The 21446-nt window shown below is 42.4% G+C and overlaps 1 protein-coding gene and 1 pseudogene across 1 annotated transcript; both read right to left on the reverse strand.

The window, feature by feature from the left end:
* Positions 1-8048: 8048 nt before the first annotated feature.
* LOC140692077 (U4 spliceosomal RNA) lies at positions 8049-8171 on the reverse strand (annotated as a pseudogene).
* An 8715-nt stretch (positions 8172-16886) lies between these two features.
* Positions 16887-20252, reverse strand: LOC116279802 (uncharacterized). Its single transcript, XM_072956482.1, has 3 exons — positions 19357-20252; positions 18400-18538; positions 16887-17489 (listed from the first exon to the last, which is right to left on the reverse strand). The coding sequence occupies exons 1-3, from the start codon at positions 20027-20029 to the stop codon at positions 17477-17479; spliced, it is 825 nt and encodes a 274-aa protein (XP_072812583.1). The 5' UTR covers positions 20030-20252; the 3' UTR covers positions 16887-17476.
* Positions 20253-21446: the final 1194 nt, after the last annotated feature.

A 21446-nucleotide genomic window follows, 5' to 3' on the forward strand; every position in this document is an offset into this window, starting at 1 on the left:
TTTCTCAGACTTTCCTTGCTTTTGATGGCGTTGTAGGGGAGGAAAAATAATTTTCCTTCTACCCTTCTGGGTTCTTGGCTGAAATCCCTCCCTCTCCATAATAAAGGACAGATTAACAGGAGAAAAACAATGTATACCTCCTGTATATGTGTGTATATACCCAAGAAAATGGAGTAACTCCCTGAAATGCCCCAAGCCACCACTTTAAGTACCATCTCAAGCTAAAGACAAAAGATGTTGCTGGTGGAGGGGGACAAGGCCAGTTATGGGAAGTTTTCATGCAAAGCACAGTAAGCAAGAGCTTGTTGGTTGTCATGAAGATTTAAGGCACTGCCTTCTCCACTGATGAGTTTCCAGAGATTTAGTCATCCTCCTCTTCCTGATACAGAGAGGGAGACACTTTTATAAATGGAGATTTCACTTATAAATGTAAATTTTTCTTACAAAAGGGTAACTCCTACTTGGTTTTCAGAGCTTCTCCTATGTCTGATTTTTCTTAAAAATAACCAGCTTAAGAAAATCCTTATGCCAAAGAGGCATATTTTAAAGTGGCAAATTCTACTTCCTTTCAACTTGACAGTTTTAAGGAGTAAAGTCCAATATTTTATAAAATCTCCCTCAAATTTTAGTTTTTCTTTTAATGGCTAATTCAGTTTTAGGGGATGATTCTGTGTTAATCAAATGTGGGATGAAGCTGCCATCCTCTTGTGGTCTAGTTGATCTGCTTTTGTTCCAGGGACAGACTGTCCTTTATTGCAAATGTGTATGTTAGCTAAGGTGGGTGGTGTTGCAAGGAGGCGGGGAATGTGGGCCCCCTTGCAAAATAAGTGACATAGTTATTTTAGAGCAGACTTCCCCATTTGAACAGGGTCAAGTCTAGTCTTTCTGATGGTGGCTCTGTAGTAACCTCTGGAGGTGTGATTCTGCTACATGGAAATACCATTTTAGAGTCTTTAACAAAAAATATTTGAAATAGTTTGCTTGCTGCAAATTCATTGGGAAATACTGTACAAGAAGATTCTAGCATGTAACCTGGGGAGTCAGCCTTAACATTCTTCCCCCTTTATCACCTGCTATGTCTAATCCATCATCAAGTACTATCAATTTTACCCCCCACCCCAGTATCTTTCTAAGTTATTCATTCTCACTGCTTTCTCCATTACCATCTCAGTCCAAGCTATCTTTAGATCTCATATGGAGTAACATAATAGTTTCCTAACTCGCCTCCCTACTTCCATTTTGGCCCCCTTCCAATATATTCTTTACATTGAAGTCATTAATTAATTAAATCAAAATATATTTATCAAGTACCCACTGTGTGCCAGGCACTGTTTTGGTGATATAGCAGTGAATGAAACAGAGCCCCTGCCATCACAGAGTTACATTCTATTGGGAGAGATGGGCAATAAGCAAATATTTAATAAAATGTTAGGTAGTGATCATGCCATGAAGAAAAATTAAACAGGCAAGAGTGTCAGGGGGTGCAATTTTAGATGGACTTGACAGAGACAGCTTCCCTGAGTAGATAGTGTTTGAGCAGAGACCTGAACCAGGAGAGCAGGTGGTCCATAGGAGTGGCTGGGGAAAGAACATTCCAGGTAGAATAAACAGCAAGTCCTCTCTGGACTCTCTGGTGGGAACAAGTTTGTCATTTTCTAGGAATAGCAAGGAGGCCAGTGTGATTGGAGCAGAGGTAACAAAGGGAGAATACGAGAAGTAACCAGGGGCCAGAGATTTGCAGATCATGGTGCAAGATCATGGGTTTCTCCCCCAAGCAGTTGAAGCCTTTGGAAGATTTTAAGCAGAGGAGTGGCATGACTGTGATTTTGCATAATACTAATCATATGACCTCTCTCCTACTCAAAAGCTTTCAAAAGTTTCCCACGGATTTTGGGATAAAGACCAAATTACTTACTGTGATCTACAAGGCCCTGTATGGTCATGCTCCATCTGGCTCTTCAGCCTCATATTGTATTGTGCCTTCAAGTCTTTGTACAGATCAATCTTTGTCTTGCCAAAGGGTCTTTGAACATGCTATTTCCTCTGCCTGGAATGCTCTTCCCTCACCTTTTTGTTTTATTAATACCTATTCATCTCTCAGATCTCATTTTTTTGTTTGTTTTCACTGACTGGGTAAAAATCCTCCTATTATGGATGTTTACAGCACTATATCCGTCTCTTTCATAGTATTTGTCATAAGTGCAGTTCTGTATTTGTGTACGTATTTGAATGATGTAATTTTGTCATATAAAATTGGACGTTCCATCATCATTATATCCACAACAGCCAGAGCCTTTAGTATCTTTACATAAGACACAAAATCAATATTTATTGAATGAATAAATATATTTCTCTGAAATCTAACTTGTGTATTTCATATGGTGGGGGTGGGGGCCTAAAAAATCTATTATCTGATATGTGTTTGAGACACCCAGGAGACGTGTCATGTATCTTTTATTCTGTACTTAATGGCACTCTATTGCTTCGCTAGATAGAGCTGTTCTCAGTGAGTACTGTATTTTTCACAGATCTCTGGCCCACTGGATACTGTCACTATTCTACTGGTGTGGTAGTGCCAGCTTATGTCATAGCCCTGTTCCATCAGACACCATAGCCTCTTGAGCGCACTGATGGGCAAACTGGGTCTTGCTGGTGCTGTACTGAGTAGAGAAGTACCCTGTGGATGGGTGCCATTGCTTTGATAGGTTCCTTTACGTTACTCAAGTTGCCTATGATAAAGTTTAGGATGTGTGTATATGGCAGGGATGGGATCTTTCCGCAGAGCCCCAAAAAGTGTTGCTGAAGCCACTGATGTTTGAGTTTAGTGGAAAAACTCTTTTCCTTTCCACTAGGACACACACATGCACATAAGAGACCATGCTGCTCTCAAATATTATGCCCCTCTGATGGCTTCAGGTATGCTCACTGACTCAAGCTCTTTGTTCCTGTATCCTTTGTCCCTTAGAGTAAGTTTTCCTCCCAGCATTCCTTAAAAATAGGTTTCTGTTGGGCCATCCTATCCCACACTGCAGTGAACACAAGCAGTGGATACAACCTGACTTCCCACACAGGGGTTCCCCAGGCACTATGCAGACACACTTTTTTCAGACCAGCCTTATGTTTGCAAAACATTCTCTTACAAGCCTGAGCTCCAGGCAGAGAGACCATGATGCAAGCCGAATTCCTTTCACAATCAATTACCAATAGGAGGGTGGAGTAGAAAGAGCTTGTGTGAGCCGTGAAATTGGACAGATGGGCTTGGGTTCCTCTCACACCTGCACACGTTACTGGCTGGATGACCTTGTATGTTGTTAACTTTGAGCTTCAGTTTCCTCATCTGTGAAATGGTACAATGACAACTTCCTTGCAGGGTCCTTATGATACATAAATTAGATAAATGCGTATAAAGCTTTTACCACAGGGTCTGATATAATAAGGGTAGCTAATCAAACAATTTGTGAGTTAGAGACTGCTCTAAGTGCTATACAAGTATCACTTCATTTAAACATGTTCACAACCATCCTGTGAGGTAGGTACTATGATCTCCATTTTATCAGTGAAGAAACTGAGTTGCAGAGAGATTAGGTAATTTGTCCAAGGTCACACAGCTAGAAGTGGCAGAGCTGAGAAGGAGGAGCTGGTCTGAATGAGTTCTGAAATCCCACCCCCTACCCCCAAATTCTAGGATCCTACACACTGAATTAGTACAAGGTCATTGTATTACATAAATAGATATATTCACTCACCACCCCACTCCCCATGGCAGTCCCTCTATAAACCAGTATCAGGGCTAACACTAGTGAGGAGATAAAAGCATAAGTAGCTGCCTGACTTACTTTTATCTGAGAATAATTGAATATTCCTGGCAGCTAAAGGTTCTGAGCAGAGTGGCTCCTTAGGATTACGGACTTAAAAGAAGGCTTCATTGCAGCCCATCCTATCCCAGAGGTTTTCCCTGATGTTTATATCTCCAAGAAGGAGTAAGGCACTGGAAAGTAAAATTCAAATTGGTCTTTCCTCTTCCTAGGTCATGTGAGAAGTACTGTGGCTTGCAAATGTTGGTATTGGGACAGATGATTTGCTCATAGGTGTATCTAGTTTTGGGGTGTGTGTGTGTGATAATTATTAACATTGACAATGAAAAGAAATACTAAAGAATAGATAATTAATGCAAAGCGAATCATACTGTAAAGAATGAAAATCTATATTCCTATCAAAAAAGTATGAAATCACACACACCCTAACTGCATATGACTACCAAAAGCAAAGCAGGACAGTTTTAGAGCATACACAGAAAAAAGCTCTGATAACCTTGAGGATTTACCCCAGTGGTTTTGCAACTTTGCTGCAAATTCGAATTACTTGGGGAGATTTACAAACTCCTGATAATTCGGGTTGCACCTCATACTAATTAAATCAGAATGCCCGGGGCTGGGAGCCAGGCTTTAAAAGATCCCCCAGGTGAGTCCAATGTGCAACAAAATTTGGGAACCACTGGTCTAGCCTATCTATACAGAAATCATCATTTTCCCCTAAAGGCTTACTGAAGAGTCAATGACAAGGAAGCCTTCAAGGATCTGGCTTTATTTAGTAAATTAACCTCCAAGATAGGATTCCTGAGTATTAGAAAATCTTCCTTGAGATCATGGGCTATGTTCTTACTTGGAAGGCATCTCTTCGTAAGATCTAGCCTCAAACTAGAAGAGATGAAAGTTGCTGAGGAGAGGGAAAAGAAACGGCTCCAGAATTTTTTTTTTAGTAGAAGGAGGTTGGTGAGTGATTTGGTTTTCATTTGTTGAGGCTGTATTTGCAAGAAACACCCAATATCTATAGGTTTGTTTCGGATGGCTGATGGAGATTGTGAGGGAAGATAAAAGTCATTATTTACCACCATTGAGAAGAGGAATTTACACCTTTTCTGGTGGTCTGCACGCAGAGAGGAGCAGTGAGCCTCCTCATAAGAGCTCGGGCTGGGAAGCAGGGCCCAGGTGAGAGCAAACAGCGAAGCTGGCAGCAGCGCTGCTGCTGGGGTGAGGGTGACGGCTTGTGGTTGAGGCAGTAGCTGCCACTGCTGGGTGACCGGGATTAGGCAGTGAGGGCTGAGGAGCAGAGACCCTGGTCGCCCCTCAAAGTCTGGGCGGCCTCAACGCAGGGCAAGCCGTCAGCGTCAGGCCAGCGGATTCCCTCCGTGGCAGCCAGCCTTGAGCTGGCGTTTAAATCTGGCCAAGGTCAGGGCAAGTGCACGGGGAAGCAGCCAGGCTCAGAAAAGCTGAAGAGTTGGCCCCTGCTGTTCCCTCCAACAAGTTTCTCCAGCTGGTCCTGGAGGCCTCTAGGTCTAAGTTCATTTGCTGAGAAAAGGTGATTGACGGGCCTTCTCTTGCTCACCCCACCCCAGCCCACCCCCACCAGTTTGCTTTTGTGAGGAGGGGCTCATTGCTCCTCTCAGCGGGCAGACCCCAGGAAGAAAGCCTACTTATGGTTACCAGCATGCCATATGCAGATGACTTGAGACAGGCAGCTTTTAACAAACACAATAGGTAGAAACTCCCCAAGGGGAAAAAGGTGTTTCCTCCCACTAATACCAACTCCAATCAAGCTTTTCCTTTTTTGCTCTTTGGTCCCAGGTCAAGCAGACAGCATGATTTTGTGCAAAACGTCCTGGGGATGAGGGCTCAGATACAAACAAAAATGTTTTAGGTCTTGGGGGGGAACCTTAGAAATCATGGAATCCAGTGGCTCTCCAAAAGCTGAGTGTGCATAAGAATCACCTGGAGGGCTTGTTGGCCCTCAGGTTGCTGGGCCCCACCCCAAGAAGTCAGGATTCCAGGGTCTAGGGTGACTTGAGAATTTGCATTTGCAACAAGTTGCCACGGGAACTTTTAGAACCAAAGTCTAACCCTACCCAGCTGGGTTTCAGCATTGAGTTTAACAATCACCAGCTGTTACGAGTTTGCAATCTGAGTTTGCAATCTGAGGTGGCTTTTCTGGGCCTCCCTTTTCTCATCTCCGCAATTAGTGTGATAACCTGTGTCCTGCCTACCTCACAGAGGTGTTTAATTTACAGAGTGGCTGCTATTGGGTAGTTACTCGGGCTTTTAGCAAGATCCCTCTGATTCGGTGTGGAGCAGTCACGTGCCTTTCAGGTCTGTGAACTTAGAAACAGTTCCCCCGGGTTGCTGGGTCAGAGTTTACTGCTGCGTTTCATTTTGCCGAGGATGAGAGAGGGAGATGCCGTCAAGCTGGGGGTAGGATGTATACCATTCTTTTTTTGTTGTTGTACTTTTCTCATTTGCATTTGCCTCTTAGCTTTGTTAATATTTCTAAGTATATTGGTTTTCCTTTTTCATGTAGAAAGTGTCTCAGTGTTTTCCTTTTCTGTTTCTCCCATATTCTTTAAGTTACAAAATTATTTACCATCTGATGTTAAGACCATGCGAGGATATATTCTGTTCTTATTTTCCTTGTGAATTTTTACCCTCTGGAGTTACGCTGGCATGTGTAAAGAAGTTCAGATCTTGGTTGCATTTTTCTTTTTCCTAAACAGCTAACCTCTGGTATCGTTTGTTGAGTGATCCCTTTCTTCTCTCTCTCTCTCTCTCTCTCTCTGTTTTTTTTTTTTTGATGGGGTGGGGAGGTAATTAGGTTTACTTATTTATTTTTGGAGGGGGTACTGGGGACTAAACCCAGGACCTTGGGTATGCTAAGCCATGCTCTCTACCACTTGAGCTAACCCCCCCCCCCCCCCGCTTTCTTCTCTTTCGATGTGTGACTCTGCATTCTTTAGTACTCTAGGAATGTAGAATAGGAGTGAGATTTGTGTCCAAGCTCATTTCAGGTGGGGAAGCTGAGACCCAGAGCAGTTAACTGGTTTTCCTATTTAATGGAGAAGCCATGACTAAAAACCATGGTCTCTGACTTCTGATAGATCTGCGTCTTGTCTCCAGGGACATTTGACAGAAGATGGTTAATTAACCAGCCACAAAGTAAATAAGCACGACCTAGTCTCTGAAAGGAACAGACCAGCCTTCCTCACCAATTCCAGAGAAATCAGCAAATATTTCCTGCATACCTACGTCAGTGACTTGTATGAGACATTGCTGGAGGTAGAGAAGCAGGTGTCACTATTTCTGGTGACAAGAGCTCAAATCTAGTTGGAAGAAAGATGGCATGTGAGATATTTCCATTTTTACACTTGTGCATATTGATTCACTCAACTCTGCAGCAGGAAGACCCACAGGGTGTGGGCTTTTCTTAGGAAAGATTTCACAGAGGAAAGAGGACTTGAACCCAAAGATGGCAGTATCCCCTACTTGGGTAGGGCTAAAAAGGGAAGAAATTGTCTCCATAGGTCCTGTGTTTAAATTCACACAGGACCTGAGAGGGGCCTAAACTGTAAGTAAAGCCTGACCCCAGGGGTAGGTGAAGGAATGGGATATTGCCTCAGGCCAGAGGGCAGACCTGGGTGATGTGATGGAAGTCCTGTGGTGAGGAAAGTACCTAATAGGCCACTCCCATTTTCTACTGCAGGCTATGACCAGGGCTCTCTCAGCTCTCTACTTTATCAGAAACAAATGCTCCTAGATAAATTTTTTTATACAAAAGAGTGCACTCCTTATTTCCTCACTTGCTTCCTGTCTCTGTCCATTTTTTTTTTTTGCGTTGCATGTATTTATAGACTGAAGACTAAAAGTTTGGGATAAAGGTGATAAACAATTCATAACTGAAATACATATTGATAAGGTATAAATAGCACAACTAAAAATGTGCAAGAGGAAGAGAAGGAAGAGAAAATAGAATAAGCTCATGGATTATTACATAGGCATATGGGAGTCCAAGCACTTTTTTAAATAGACTTTATTTTTTAGAGCAGTTTTAGGTTCACAGCAAAACTGAGCAGAAGATCCACAAATCTCTCACATACCTCTTGCTCCCACATATGCACAGCCTCCCCGACATCCTACACCAGAGTGGTTCATTTGTTACAATCAATTAACCTACGCTGACAAGTCATTATCACTCAAAGCCCATAGTTTACATTAGGGTTTACTCCTGATACACATTCTTCAGGTTTTAAGAAATGTATAATGGCAGATATCCACTAGTACGTATCAATTAGCAATAATCGCGCCTTGGAGAAACCTCACTGGCTATGGTACTGCCACTGCAAAGCTCCACCATTAGCTTCACTGCCCTAAAAATCCCCTATGCTCTGCATATTCATCCATTCCCTCCCTTAACCCCTGGCAACATTGATCTTCTTAGTCTCTGTAGCTTGGCCTTTTCTAGAATGTCATTTAGTTTGAATTCTACAATATATAGCCTTTTGAAATTGGCTTCTTTCACTTAGTAATACGACTTAAGGTTCTTCCATGTCTTTTCATGGCTTGATAACTCAGTCCTCTTTTTCTCCCATCTCTACTGAGATACATTTGGTGTGTAACATTGTGTTAAGTTTAAGGTATATAATGTGATGATTTGATAGAAGTGTATATTGTGAAGTGATTACCACATTAAAGTTAGTTAACACATCCCTTACCTCACATAGTTATCTTTTTTGGTGGTTATTGTTGTGAGAACGTTTAAAATCTACTCTTAGCAACTTTGAAGGATACAATATAGTATTGTTAACTATAGTCACCATACTGTACATTAGATCTCCTGAACTTTTTCATCTTACAACTGGAAGTTTATACCCTTTGACTAACATCTCCGCATTTCCCCTAATTTGCAGCCCCTGGCAACCACCATTCTACTGTTTCTATAAGTTTGGCTTTTTTGAGATTCTACATTTAAGTGAGATTGAACAGTGTCATTCTCTGACTTATTTCACTTAGCGTAATGCCCTCATGGTCCATCGATGTTGTCATAAACTCAGGATTTTCTGGGTTTTATGACTGAATAATGTTTCACTGTGTGTGTTCACACACAGTCACATTCTCTTTATCCATTCATTCATGCACAGGCACTTAGATTGTTTTCAGGTCTTGATGTTGTGAATACTGGAAACAATGTTGCAATAAACACCAGGAGTAGGGAGGGGTGCAGATACCTCCTCGAGATAATTATTTCATTTCCTTTGGCTATATATTCAGAAGAGGGATTTCTGGATCATAGAGTCGTTCTATTTTTAACTTTTTGGAGGAAACTTTATACAATTTTCCATAGTGGCTGGACCAATTTACATTCCCACCAACAGTGTACAAGGGTTCCCTCTTCTCTACATTCTCACCAACACTTGTTTTCTCTTTTTGGTAATAGTCATCCAAACAGGTGTGAGGAGATACCTCAATGTGGTTTTAATTTTCATTTCCCTGATGGTTAAAGATGTTGAGGACCTTTTCCTATACCTACTGAACATCTGTCGATTTAGGTCCTTTGCCTATTTTTTAATTGGATTATTTATATTTTGGATATTGTATGAGTTCCTTATATATTTTGGATGTTAACCCCTTTTCATATAGATGATTTGAAAATATTTTTTCCCATTCCATAGGTTGCCTTTTCGTTGATGTTTCTTTGGCTGTGCAGAAGCTTTTTTGTTTGATGTAGTCCCACTTGTCAATTTTTGCTCTTGTTGCCTGTATTTTTAGTGTCATATCCAAAAAAAACTTTGCCAAGACCCATGTCAAGGAGCTTGTCATAGGGAAACTATGTTTTCTTCTAGAGTTTAGTTTTATGGTTTCAGGTCTTATATTTAAGTCTTTAATCCATTTCAAGTAAATTTTTGTGAGTGGCATTAAGATGGGAGTCCAGTTTCATTCTTTTACATGTGGATAACCAGTTTCTGCAACACCATTTATTGAAGAGATTATCCTTTCGCTATTGAGTATTTTTGGCTTCCTGCTCAAATATTGAGAATATGTGAATCAGCTTATTTTTGAGCTCTTGATTCTGTTCCACGTTCTGCGTATCTGTTTTTATGCCAGTACCATACTGTTTTGAATACTATAGCTTTGTAATTAATATAGTTTGAAATCAGGAAGAGTGATCCCTCCAGCTTTGTTGTTCTTTCTCAGGATTTTTTTTTTTTTTTTGCCTACTTGGAGTCTTGTGGTTCCACACAAATTTTAGGATTGTTTTTTCTAGCTCTGTTGAAAATGTTACTGGAATTTTGATAGGAATTGCATTGAATGTGTAGATGGCTTTGGGTAGTATGGACATTTTAACAATATTCTTTTTAACCGTGAAATTGGGATATCTTTCCCTTTGTGTCTTCAATTTATTTCCTCAATGTCTTACAGTTTTTGGTGTGTAGATCTTTCACCTCCTTGGTTAAATATATTCCTAAGTATTTTACTGTTTTTCATGTATTATAAATAGGATTGTTTCCTTTATTCCTTTTTCATATTTTGTTCTTAGTATATAAAAATTCTGTTTTTGTATGTTAAGTCTATATACTGCAAATTTACTGAATTCATTGATTAGTTCTAACATTTCTTGGTGGAGTCTTTAGAATTTTCTATATATAAGAGCATGTTATCTGCAAACAGACAATCCTACTTCCTTTCTGATTTGGATGTCTTTTGTTTTTGGATGTCTTATATTATTTTTTCTTGCCTACTTTCTCTGGCTGAGACTTCAGTATTATCCTGAATAGGAGTGGTGATCGTGGGCAACCTTGTCTTGTTCCTGTTCTTAGAGGAAAAGCTTTCAACTTTTCACCATTGAGTGTGAAGTTAGCTATGGGCTTATTGCAAATGGCCTTTATTATGTTGAGGAACATTCCTTCAATACCTGATTTGTAGAGAATTTTTTATGAAAGGATGTTGAATTTTGTCAAATGCATTTTCCCCATTTGTTGATGATCTTTTTTTTAATCTTTCATTCTATTAATGTGGTATGTGACATTTATTGATTTGTATACTTTGAAATTTTCTTACGTCCCAGAGGTAAATCCCAGTTGATCATGTGCTGTTGAATTCATTTTGCTAGTATTCTGTTGAGGAATTTTGCATCTACCTTCATTAGGGATATTGGTCTGTAATTTCTTATAGTGTCCTTATCTGGTTTGGCATTAGGCCTCATAAGTTTGGGAGTATTCCCTCCTCTTCAGTTTTTTTTAGTAATTGTTTGAGAAGGATTGGCATTAATTCTTTAAATGTTCGGTAGAATTCACCAAGGAAACCATGTGGTCTTGGACTTTTCTGTGTTGGGAGTTTCTTGATTACTGATTCAATTTCCTTATTCATTATTCTATTCAGATTTTCGATAGCTTCATGATTCAATCTTGGTAAATTGTGTATTTCTAGTAACTTATCCATTTCTTCAATTTGTTGATATATAATTGTTAATACCCATTCCTTAAAAGTCTTTGTATTTCTGTGGTATCAGTTACAATGGTTGCTCTTTCATTTATAATTTTGAGTCCTCTCATTTTTTGTGGTTAGTTTAGCTAAAGATTTCTCAATTTTGTTTATCTTCTCAAAAAACCAGCTTTTAATTTCATTGATCTTTTTTCTATTTTCATATTCTCTATTTCATTTATTCTCAAATCTTCATTTCCATCTTTCTACTCAGTTTGAGCTTAGTTTGTTCTCCTTTTTTTAGTTCCTTGAGATGTAATGTAACATTGTTTGAGATCTTTATTACTGATGTAGGCACTTACACTATAACTTTCCTTTTAGAACTGCCTTTGCTGCATCCTGTAAGTTATGATATGTTGTGTTTCCATTTTTATTTGTCTCAAGATACTATTTCATTTCCCTTTAATTTCTTTGATCCATTAGGTGTTCAGTAGTGCATTGTTTAATTTCCACATATTTGGGAATTTTCCAATTTTCCTTCTGTTACTGATTTCTGGTTTTATACCATTGCAGCCAGAAAAGATACTTGATAAAATTTTAATCTTTTTGAATTTCATAAGACTTTTTTATCTATTTTCAACAACTATCACCATTAATAGTTATTTTTGTTGTTGTTTTAACCTGCCTAGGTCATGACTGTCTATATATGACCTTCATATCCTCTTTTTATTTAAATCCTCACCATGGCCTATGAGATTTCTGCTCTCAGGAAAGGGCCATGATCCTGGATGTACTGTTGTAGACTTACTTGAAAAATTATTATCTTTGGACAGTGTACTTTAGAAGGGAGGATGAAAAAAAGTGTTTTCTTGTAATTACTAAGAGGTTGTCATTTTCCTTGACCAAATAAAGTATTTCTAATGGAAAAGCCCCGATGACTTAGTCCAAGGATTATCTTTTAGGCTTTATGAACTTAGTTAAAGGTTTTACTTTTTTTTTTTTTTTGCTTCTCCATGCTTTGCAAAGATTAGCACCCCGAGTCGGTCCACTACCCCTTAAACACCTTCCTTGTATTCTCGGGGGCCCCCAATGCCTGCAACGTGGGTAATAGTAACTTACAGAACACTTGAACAGAGCTTTCTCTTTACACATGGCCCCTGTCAATCTGTTCCCGGTCTGGCAGCAGTAAGTGCCTCCTTATGAGACAGAACATTTCTTGGTTGGGATTATTGTGCTCCTCTGGATGGTTAGTCCATTAGTGTTTGGCATCTTGCCCCAATGCCACTGTGACCTTCTCCAACTGCCCAGAAACATACTACATGTCATACATATCCTATTGCTGAAGCACTTAAGACCCTGTTGAAATCCAAAATTCTACAGATGCCAAAAGCTGTACTTTTAATCAGGCAGACAGGAAGCTCAGCACTGTGAGGGAAGTCTGGGGCCACTGGAGAACTGTATTACCCCCTTGCTCCAGCCTTCATGAGGAGAACTCCATATAGCCAGACTTCTAGTCCCCTCCCCTTAGTAGCCTCTGCTTCAGAAGGTTTTAGTCTAAAGTAAGGCTGCACTCTCAAAGTCATAGAACAATTAACTTTTTGCTAACTGGAAGCCTGAAGTGAATAAATTGGTCTCTCCCTGCCCTCATTTCTAAAGGCAGGCACACACCTCAAAAGTTACTAGGCTGGACAGCCCCCACCACCCAGTGAACCACTCACCCCCAGCCACAGAAAAGAGGGAGGCCAAAAGGGGGAGTGGGAGAGAAGGAGTCAGGGTAAGAGGGATGGTTAGCTGTGATGGGAGGGGACAAGTAGCCCAGCAATTTTTGACTCTTCCCTTCCCATCTTGCCACACAGTTTTTTTTTTCCTTTTGTAGTATCTTTTCCATTAAGAACTTCCAGGCAGAGGACTGAAGATGTAGCTCCTTTACCGTAAGAGTCAGTTGGTTAATACTTGGGCTCTCTACGGCACCAACCACCCTAGATTTTCATCTAGGTTCACTGGAAGTTGGTTGAAATTTCCTCTCCAAGTTCTTCTCTTCTATGCCATCCCCCAAACACATCAAACGCCCAGAGCGCCCTTTGGATGCCTGGACAGTGCCTAGCTCATTTGCTCAGGAGACCCAGAAATGTATTTTCAGTATAACTTTCACTGTGTCCTCCTCTCTCACCTTGGGGCTACTTTGCTTAAACAGAAATGCAGGTCTAGACATAACTGTTGCCTTTTAAGTTCTGGGTGTAATGGATGAGAAAAACCAATGGCTGCTTGGTTTTGCTGATACTGGTATAATATGACACCATAACCACATCCTGGATTTTGCATCTTCTCCATGAAACATCTATTTTTCCTGATTCTGTGTCTTTACCTTTTTGATAATGCTAAGTCTTAGACTGATTGGATTTTGTTTCCTTTGTATCCCCATAATGAATAGTTCACTTATGTAAATGCCCTTTACCCAAGTAATTGTGGTAGATGAGCTGTTATGCCTCCCTTCTCTTTTCTCAGTGTGGACCTCTATTAGGTTATTCTTATTCTGAGAACTCTGCAGTATTAATTTTTTCCCCACAGTTAACAACTGTTTTTAAATAGAGGTTATTTTTTAATGCCCAGAGGCACATTCTTATAACTTTGTAGCTTCTTTGATGTTCGTTATATGAAAACAAATACAACAGAACCTGTTCTGTAGTCTGTCTTTGTCACAGGGGGAGGGAAATCAAATAGGATATTGACAATTCAGACCTGAAGGTTGTCAGAAAAGCAAAATGTTAAGAGATTCTGCAGGGCATAAAGGGCTTCCGCTCAGGTGTGCTTGACCAAGCTAATGGCCTCCAGATGGGTGTGGGGGAGAGGTGGTATTGAAGAGTTTTGTGTATAAACACCCGGGGAGCAAAGAGACCAATGGGATCGTAGTGCAGATGGGGGTGAGTAGACAGGGCAAGATGGTTGATGGTTGTATCCAGGCTGTACCAGTGACTAGATTCAAGTCTTACAGCAAGATGGGCTATTAGAACAAGCCATTATCGAAAGGAAGGGGCCCTGCTGTGCTCAGGTAACAAAGTGTAACACAGAATGAGCAAGGGGAAGGGGTGATAGATCAGATATTTAACCTGGCCCTCCTGTAACATTTGTAATATTTACAGGACTCAGAGAAAGAATTCAGTTAGAGATCCGGATACCATGTCTAAAAATACTTGAAATGTTTAAATCAACTAATGAACCGTTAAATAAGTTATCTCCTCCCATGACAAATGTACCTTCATAACGACCTAAAAGTGCAGGTTGGGATTTAGAATTCTCAGACTCCTACGTTCTGCTCCAGTGGTTTGGGAAGAGCTCCCCACCTCCCTCTTGCCCGTGCTCCGGCTCCCAGACCAGGCCCCATCCCCCGCTTGGGGCATACAGTCCCCCTCGGGCCTGGGAGCACAGCCCCCGGCAGTGCAGTCAGCCCTCGCCAGGACAGCTCTAAGAGGAGCACGCAGGCCCTGGCAGCAGGCTGGGGACTGTTGAGGGGGGCCAGGTACCTGGAGCATGAGCTAGCAGGGGCACACCTCCCACTCCGATGGGCTGGGCTCCTGGCCCTCTAGGGAGGGGTACGGTTGGAAGAGGGCCCAAGTGGGGCCTCTAAAGCAGGAGCTCAAGACAGAGGCCCCTCTTGCCTGGGTCTACAAGCAATACTACATTAACTAGGACACATAAACACTAACAAGTCAGAGGCAATTTGAAGCCTCTCAAATCACACCAAATGGAAAACTGTCTATTGGCCTACCCTTTTACTTCAGATAATGATGACAAGGGGCCTGTGCCTTTGACCCACCATGCGGCACTAGCCATAAGGAATTCATGATAATACATTTTAAAATGTCAACAATGGTGATTTAAAAAGGGTTATGGAAGTGTTAAGTTTACTACACTTTAACAGGCATTAGTGGAGTACCTACCAAGTGAAAAAACTCAGTGCTTAGGACTTCGGGAAAGAAAGACAAAACCTTCTAAGGTCCCAACCATTCAGAAGTTCACAGTCCAGTGGTGGGGTGGGGGCAGTAGATACACGTATGTATAAATAGTGCACAAATACTTGGACATGAATGTTCACAGCAGCACTATGCACAAGAACCAGAAAGTGGAAACAACACAAATGTCCACCAACAGAGGACCTGGTAAAGAAATCGCAGTAGATACTTACAATTAAAATATTATTCAGCCATGAAAATGAAGTACTGATACGTGCTACAATGTGGATGAGCCTTGAAAACATTATGCTAAGTGAAAGAAGCCAGACACAAAAGTTCACACACTGTATGATTTCATTTATAAGAAATGTTCAGAATAGGGAAATTCATAGAGATGGAAAGCAGACTGGTGGTCACCAGGGAGTGGAGGGATGGGAACTGGGGAGTGACTGCTTAATGGGTATAGGATTTGGGGATGATGAAAATGTTTTGGAACTAAAGAGGTGGTGGTTGCATGAAACTGTGAATATCGCTGAATTGTTCACTTTTAAATGGTTGATTTTAAGTGAACTTCACCTCAATTAAAAAAATAATGCTAACATAAGTTAGCATATGAGATATGCTACCATGGAATATGAGAGAAGGTATAAATGCTACCAAGAGAGCACTTAGGAAGCCTTAATTAAATGGAGAAATGAGGCTGTCTAGTGTCAAACCCCCAGGACCCCTCCCCTTCTCTGATCCTCTGATCAAATATGACTTTACCTTTTTTCCACCTTAGAGTCTAGATATTAAACTTACTCTCGCCCTTTCCTCTTTTTATTTTTTTATTTCAGACCTGCACAAAGGTATAGAGAATAATACTATCAATACCTACATACCCACCACCCAGCTTGCAAAACGTAACATTCTAATACAGTTGAAGCCCACTGTGGAGCCCGCCCCAATAGGATCCCGCTCCTTCTCTTTCCCCAGGAGTAACCACCATCCTAAATGTGGTGTTTACCTTTCCATCACAGGCCTTTCTGTATGCTACATTTGTATACACTTTCACAGGCATGCCTGTCACTATATGTATCCACAATCAACGTACAGTGACTGTATTTTTCCTTAGACTTCGTGCATATGGTATCATTTTGTATCCTTCTGGAATCAGTGTCTTCCTTTATGCATTTTCTGCTGCCATCACCGCTCTTAGCCCCTCTGTGTCTCAGCCCCTGTGAGTGCTGTCTCCTCCCCAGTCCAGCCTTTGCCGTCCTGTTCAATTTACCTACAACAGTCCCAAGCCAGTGAGTGAAGGCTGGTCCCCCCATAGGTGACTCTGAGCTGCTTCCCCTGTGGCTCTAAACCAGTGCTTCTCAAACCTTAGCTGCAACAGAACCCCCTGGAGGGCTTCTTAAAGCCCAGATTGCTGCGCCCCACTCCCTGAGTTTCTGATTCACAGGTCTTGGGTGGAGCCTAAGAATTCCTGGGTGATGCTGATAATGCTCTTTTGGGGACCAAACTTTGAGAACCACTGCTCCAAATCAATGTCTGGGCTCAGGCTCCGCAGCACCATCTGGCCTCCAGGCAAGCGGGGCCGTCTATGAGGTTTCCTTCAAACGCACCCGACAGTATATGAAATACACGTATCATGCAAGTCATGTGTAATTTGAAATGTTCTAGTAGCCACTTTAAAAAAGGAAAAAGAAACTGGAGAAAGTAACTTTAATATTTTGTTAACACTATATTATTTCAACATGTAAGTAGTATTAATGCGATTTTACATTGTTTTTAACACAGAGTACATCTCAACTCAGACTAGCCACATTTCGAATGCTCAGCAGCCACACATGGCCAGGGACTAAGTGTAGCAAACAGCACAGCTCTGAAGTCTTGACCTCCATGTCTATCTTTACAAAAATTATTTTAAACTTGACATTTTAACTTACTTTGGGCTACAACAAAAATATTTAAAACAGGCTTACCAAGTGGTGGAAAGTGATGCCTTTCAACGAAGGTAAAATGGGTCAAAACAAAGGTAAAAGGGAGATTTGAGTCAGAATCATTTATCTAAATAAAATCTGCTGGCATTTCAGTTTATTAATTTAAAGCAGATTTATTTTTAATTAGAACCCATGCTGTTAAGTATATTTGTAAAAGATGAAAGTCGCAAGCCACTGGATATCACTTTTTAGTTGATGAACTTTGGATTGGGATCAGTGTTAAAATTCCCATGGGCGTCTGAAAAATGAAACACCTGAAAGCTGTAAACAGTGGGTTCTTTCTTTACATGTCTTCTTTCTATTTCTCCCAACTGCAGGATGAAATGAGAGACAATTAACAATTATTCAGCATTAACCGGCAGCAGTGACTTTCTGAATCTGAGAAAGTAGTCAGCCCTATGTACACCTGCTGCATTTGGGTGCCACACCTCAACAAGTAGAGGAGAACAACACATTTTCCTCTCACAACCTCCACCTTGAAAGCCTGTGCTCATTCCGCAAATGATACCCCCTCACCCTCCCAGAACCTCGGTCTCCATATCTACCATATGAGAAAGAGGCTGTTATTATGAAATACACAGCTGTGAAAATGCAGGGGAAAATGTTACTCATTTAAATATGCTCAAAGACAAGCTATGCCTTAAGATTCCATTACCAATGCAGTGATAAACAGTCATACTATGACTAAGTTTCTTTTCTTGTGACTGTCACATAAACATTTGTTCAGTTGTAGATTTTTGTATTTTAGGTATTAATCATTAAACGTGGTCCTACTCGAAATTTTTAACTTTTTGCTATTTGTAGTCACATTCTAAAAGGCGCCGTCTCCTAGTGCAGGAGATGGCGCCTCTGTGGCCAAGCGATGAAGACCCCACTAGTGCACAGCCCAGACACTTTCACTGCTGCCTCTGGTAACTGTTTTCTAAACAAATGTCGGTCTTAGGTACTGATACATTTACAACTTGTGAATAGTCTTAGAGGTGGAGGACAAAAGACCTCACAAGAATAAATGGGCAGCCATGAAGGATATTTCCAGGCATGATGCATTTTATATTACTAGGTACATGAGTGTTCTAGTAACATTCTAAGTAGGTAAAGTTGAGTTGTTGAACTAATTTTAAACAAGCTTTTTCTTAGTTTACTGGGAGAATTACAAAGCAAGAAACAAAACTGGCCAGTGCCTGGAATGGTTGGGTGATTTTCAAAGCTGCACACAAATACCTGGGGTTTCTGGGCTTGCCCTCTGCTGGGTCCTGATGTTTTTCCGGCTCTTCTTGTTTTTTGTTAAACTTCTCTTTTCCCTCACTTTTGGCGCCGTGAGCCTCTTCACTGGAGTTCTCATATTGATATCTAGTTGTTCCTTTAGTGAAGAATAATACGTACTTTGGGACCAGACAGTAACAAAGTTTAAAAAATCCCAATTCATAAGGAAGAGTGCCATTCAGTACTCCATCCTTGGGGGAAGCAGGAAGACAGCAGTAACTAAGGAAAGAACAGCTGGGCACCTTCCTTCTGGTCGATACAACACTTTCACGACCCTCACCTTTCTGCTGCTTGATCATTTTCACAGTGACATTATTTCTGTTTTTCCAGTAAATCTGCCACCCTGTGCTGCTGATTATTTCTGGCCCTTCAGAGAAGAAGGGATCAGAATCGTCTGGGCCTGATCATTCTGTATGTCTTGGTTAGGATTTTCTTGCAAAAATGTTTTGCCTCAAATACAAATTCTATGGTGAAGCTCATTAGTTCCTCATCCCTGAATGTCTCATTTTTACCAAGTGCTCCCCTGTCAGTTCATAATGTTTGGGTATCAACTTTCTAAGCATCTTGGCACTTTTAACAGCCAGGAACCAAACATGAGGTATGCCATTTGCCTGTTCTTTTCTCTTCCATTTCCTCCCAAGCTCCTTCCTCCACACTTACCTCCACGGACATTCACCTGTGGGCTCAGAAATGGCACTGATGGATAATCTCGTATCTCTCACCAGGGTTGGTAGAGGTCGGGCTATTTTTTCTCGAACCGTAAAGGTCGCTATGGAATTGGGCTTCTACTGGGCCCCTTTGGCCTTCAGTTGGTGGAGGGCTCCCTGACTCCCACGGCCTCAGCTGCCAAGGCCCCGCTGAGCCGGGGTCCCGCAGGCTGGGCCCCCAGCCCCCGCACCCCGGCCGGCTCCTTACCCTCAGGAGTGCTGGTCTCTTCTGCCATCTCCCAAACGCTGATATCATCATCGGCCTCCTCCGCCGGCCCCTCCTCGGGGGTCTCCCAGGAGGCGTCCTCGTCGGGGTCCTCAGGCTCCTCGGGCTCCTGGGCCTTCAGCGCGGGCCCCTCTCCCGGCCCCCCGGGCGCCGGGGGCACGGGGAGCATGGCTGAGCCCGTGGGCGAGGGGGCCCTGGGCCGCACCACCACGCGGCCGCTGCGGGGCCGCACCAGGACGTGGTCGTTGTGGTGGATGCGGCGCAGCATCGAATGCACCAGCTCCAGGAACACGAAGCGGAAGCCAACCATGGGGAACTGGTGAGCGTCCACCTCGACCTCCAGGACCTCCGGGGGCTCCTCCTCCCCGTCCTCGTCCTGGACCGGCCCGATGTCTGAGTCATCCTCGGAGCTCCCGCCCTCCAGGGCCGCTACCAGGCCCGCCGCCTCCCCCGGGCCTCCCGCGGCCCTCCTGGCCTCCAAGGCCGCGACGCCTGGGGGGGACCCGGAATCGTCGTGGTCCCCGTGGGGCCCGGAGCCGCGGTCTGCCCCGTCTCCGGCTCTGGCCGCTCCGGTCGCTCCGGCCGGCGCTCCCTCCGCGCCCGTGGAGCCGTCCAGGCCGCCCGAGGCCGGATCTCCATCCCCCGAGGTTGACATGGCAGTTACCTCGGCCGCGGCGCGGCCGGCTGCGGCGGCGACGGTACTGTTGGTAGCCACCGAGGTGGCTGCCCTGACAGGAGGCCTGGGGGTGTGCGCTGAGCGGAGTGGCCGCTGAGGGGACAACAGAGGAGGTCCCCCGAGCGGGTGGGCAGGAGGCCGCTGCCAGTAGCGGCCCACCGCGGCTGGGCCTCAGGCAGCAGCCGCGCAGGCTGGGCGGGAAGATTGCGCCAGGTTGCGGACGGAGGGCGGGGCCAGACGAGTGGACAATGGGCCACGCCCCCTCATCACGAGCTGCAAGCTCATTGGCTGAGAAGACAGGATTGATGTGCCCTGCGTCTAATGAAAGACCAAGGCCCTTTGGTTGGGTCCAATGAAAGACCAAGGCCTTTTGGTTCTAAGATTGCTCCCAACCGCCTTCCTGTTCTTTGACGCCTTGGGGTGCTATGCTACGGTCCACAAAGTTCCTGTCCTTTTAATTTAATGATTCTCTGGAAAACTGTATTTGGAGGCCCTCTGGGCCATGTGAACTGCAAGGAGTTCCCTGATTTCCACCTGGTAATGGCTCATGTGAGGACAGATAGGGTCATGGAAATTTTGTACAGTTCAGAGCTTAGCAGTAGTAAACCTCCCAAGAAGAGAAAGAAGAATTTGGATGATTTAGGTGGTTACAGCTACTTGGAAAAAAATAGACAAAATTGAAATGGATGCAGTCAGAACTGAGTGTTGAAGTGGTAAACATTAGGAGCTGGAAGGTGTATTATGAACTCGAACAAATTCACTTCAAGCCTCCAAAGACTGGGTAAAAAAAAAAAGAGATACTTCTTTAAAGGACCAGGTCTTCTAAGAGCTAAGCATGACAGACGTTAAAAGGGCAGGCTTCCAAGGATGTTTCTGAGGCAACAGTCCAAGACTTTATTGATTTCAAGATCTACTTAATTAAGACCTCAAGTATAAATAAATCTGAAAATTATGGAGAAATTAACTGCTATTTTATACTCTATAAAAAATTTCATAACACTAAAAATGTTTTTTTAAACAAAACAAATAATATTTGGATATTACATTAAGGAAAAATAACACTAATAAATCTCATCTAAGTAAGGAAGGATTTGTTCTTCCTTTCATCAACCCAACCAAATTTCATTGTTTTTATTTTTCTTCTGGTCTTACCTTGAGAATGAAGCACGATGTTATCATAAATCATTGGTTTAAATTTGGAAGGCAAGGTAGTAAATCTCTAATTCAAAATCCTCGCTATAAAGACAGCAAAACTGAGGCAGAATCCCATCCTGAGTGCTACAGTTGTTATATTACATATATATATATATATAATATTATATATTATATGTATAATGTATATATAAATTTTTTAAAGTATAGTCAGTTACAATGTGTCAATTTCTGGTGTACAGCA

This window comes from Vicugna pacos, chromosome X (genome assembly GCF_048564905.1).
Source record: "Vicugna pacos chromosome X, VicPac4, whole genome shotgun sequence".
NCBI classification, from domain to species: Eukaryota; Metazoa; Chordata; class Mammalia; order Artiodactyla; family Camelidae; genus Vicugna; species Vicugna pacos.